The 1009-nt window shown below is 44.9% G+C and overlaps 1 protein-coding gene across 1 annotated transcript in view; it reads right to left on the bottom strand.

The window, feature by feature from the left end:
- Nucleotides 1-579, bottom strand: part of LOC115235144 — a 21218-nt gene extending 20639 nt beyond the window's left edge. Inside the window, exon 1 of the mRNA XM_029806728.1 lies at nucleotides 470-579. Within this exon, the coding sequence (XP_029662588.1) occupies nucleotides 470-472 (3 nt within the window). The 5' untranslated portion in view covers nucleotides 473-579. The remainder of the gene's footprint in view (nucleotides 1-469) is intronic.
- Between the last annotated feature and the right edge of the window lie 430 nt (nucleotides 580-1009).

The raw sequence follows: 1009 nt of genomic DNA, 5'->3' as shown, positions 1-1009 counted from the left end.
GCTCTCGACGTCGGCGTCGTCGACGACAATGTTATTGATCGACGCCGCGCGGAGGCGTCGCTGTCCGTCGCTGTATCGCGGCGGTCGACGGGGAGGAAGAACGGATGGGAGGGGAAGGGGGAGAGGAGGTTTGGCGGTGGAATCACCATCGAAATATTCTCGCCGATGTTCGGGGCAGCGAGAGGGGGAGGGGAAAATCGCACCCTCGAATTGAGACGCGCTATTGTATATATGCCGCGAGATTATTACGCACGGCGTATATCGCTGAGGATTCTAGGATTCTCCCTCGAACATTCTCCCCGACACGCCGGTACCTGTATCAAAATACAGAATGATGCGCGAAAACATCAGCTCTACGATTTTTTCCCCCCCCCCCCCCCCCCCCCCCCCCCCCCCCCCCCCCCCCCCGGTTAGAAACGGTCACGCGAGTACGTACAAAAAATACACAAGAGAAATATCTCTGACTCACCATTATGACATCAGCTCGTGTAGACTATAATTCTCTGTACTATATTTCACCCCCTGTAGCGCGCGTATTGTATATAATCGTCGCGCATTACGATTAAAGTTACTCGCGAGAGATGGTGAAGGACACTTTAATCGATATATCGACGTATTCGCATTATCCGTTCAATTTTGCGTGATTCGCAGCGCCAGTGGCTGTACGCGGCAGGAATAGGAATTAACTTGGTCGACAACGCAACTGTTGGTAATGCCAATCTCCTTTTTATCGAGGTGGTCAAATTTCATTATATATATCTAGATGATATGAAATGCTATTTCGCTGGAATTGCTTGTCTAGGTTTTTTTTTTCTCAGAGTTACCAAAAATTTAAACATTTAATGTAAATTAAGAAATATTGTAAATCTAGCGGATAATACAGAAATACATTGATATATCGATTAATGCGTCCTCAGTCAAAATATGCTAATATTATATAATTTCGTGATCAACAATATTAAATGGCAAATTCCAAAATTTTCTTCGAAATATAATATATATATATATA

This window comes from Formica exsecta, unplaced genomic scaffold, assembly GCF_003651465.1.
Source record: "Formica exsecta isolate Colony F162 unplaced genomic scaffold, ASM365146v1 scaffold211, whole genome shotgun sequence".
NCBI classification, from domain to species: domain Eukaryota; kingdom Metazoa; phylum Arthropoda; class Insecta; order Hymenoptera; family Formicidae; genus Formica; species Formica exsecta.
The sequence above is the reverse complement of the archived record's forward strand: the minus strand, read 5'-3'. Positions and strand labels throughout refer to the sequence as shown.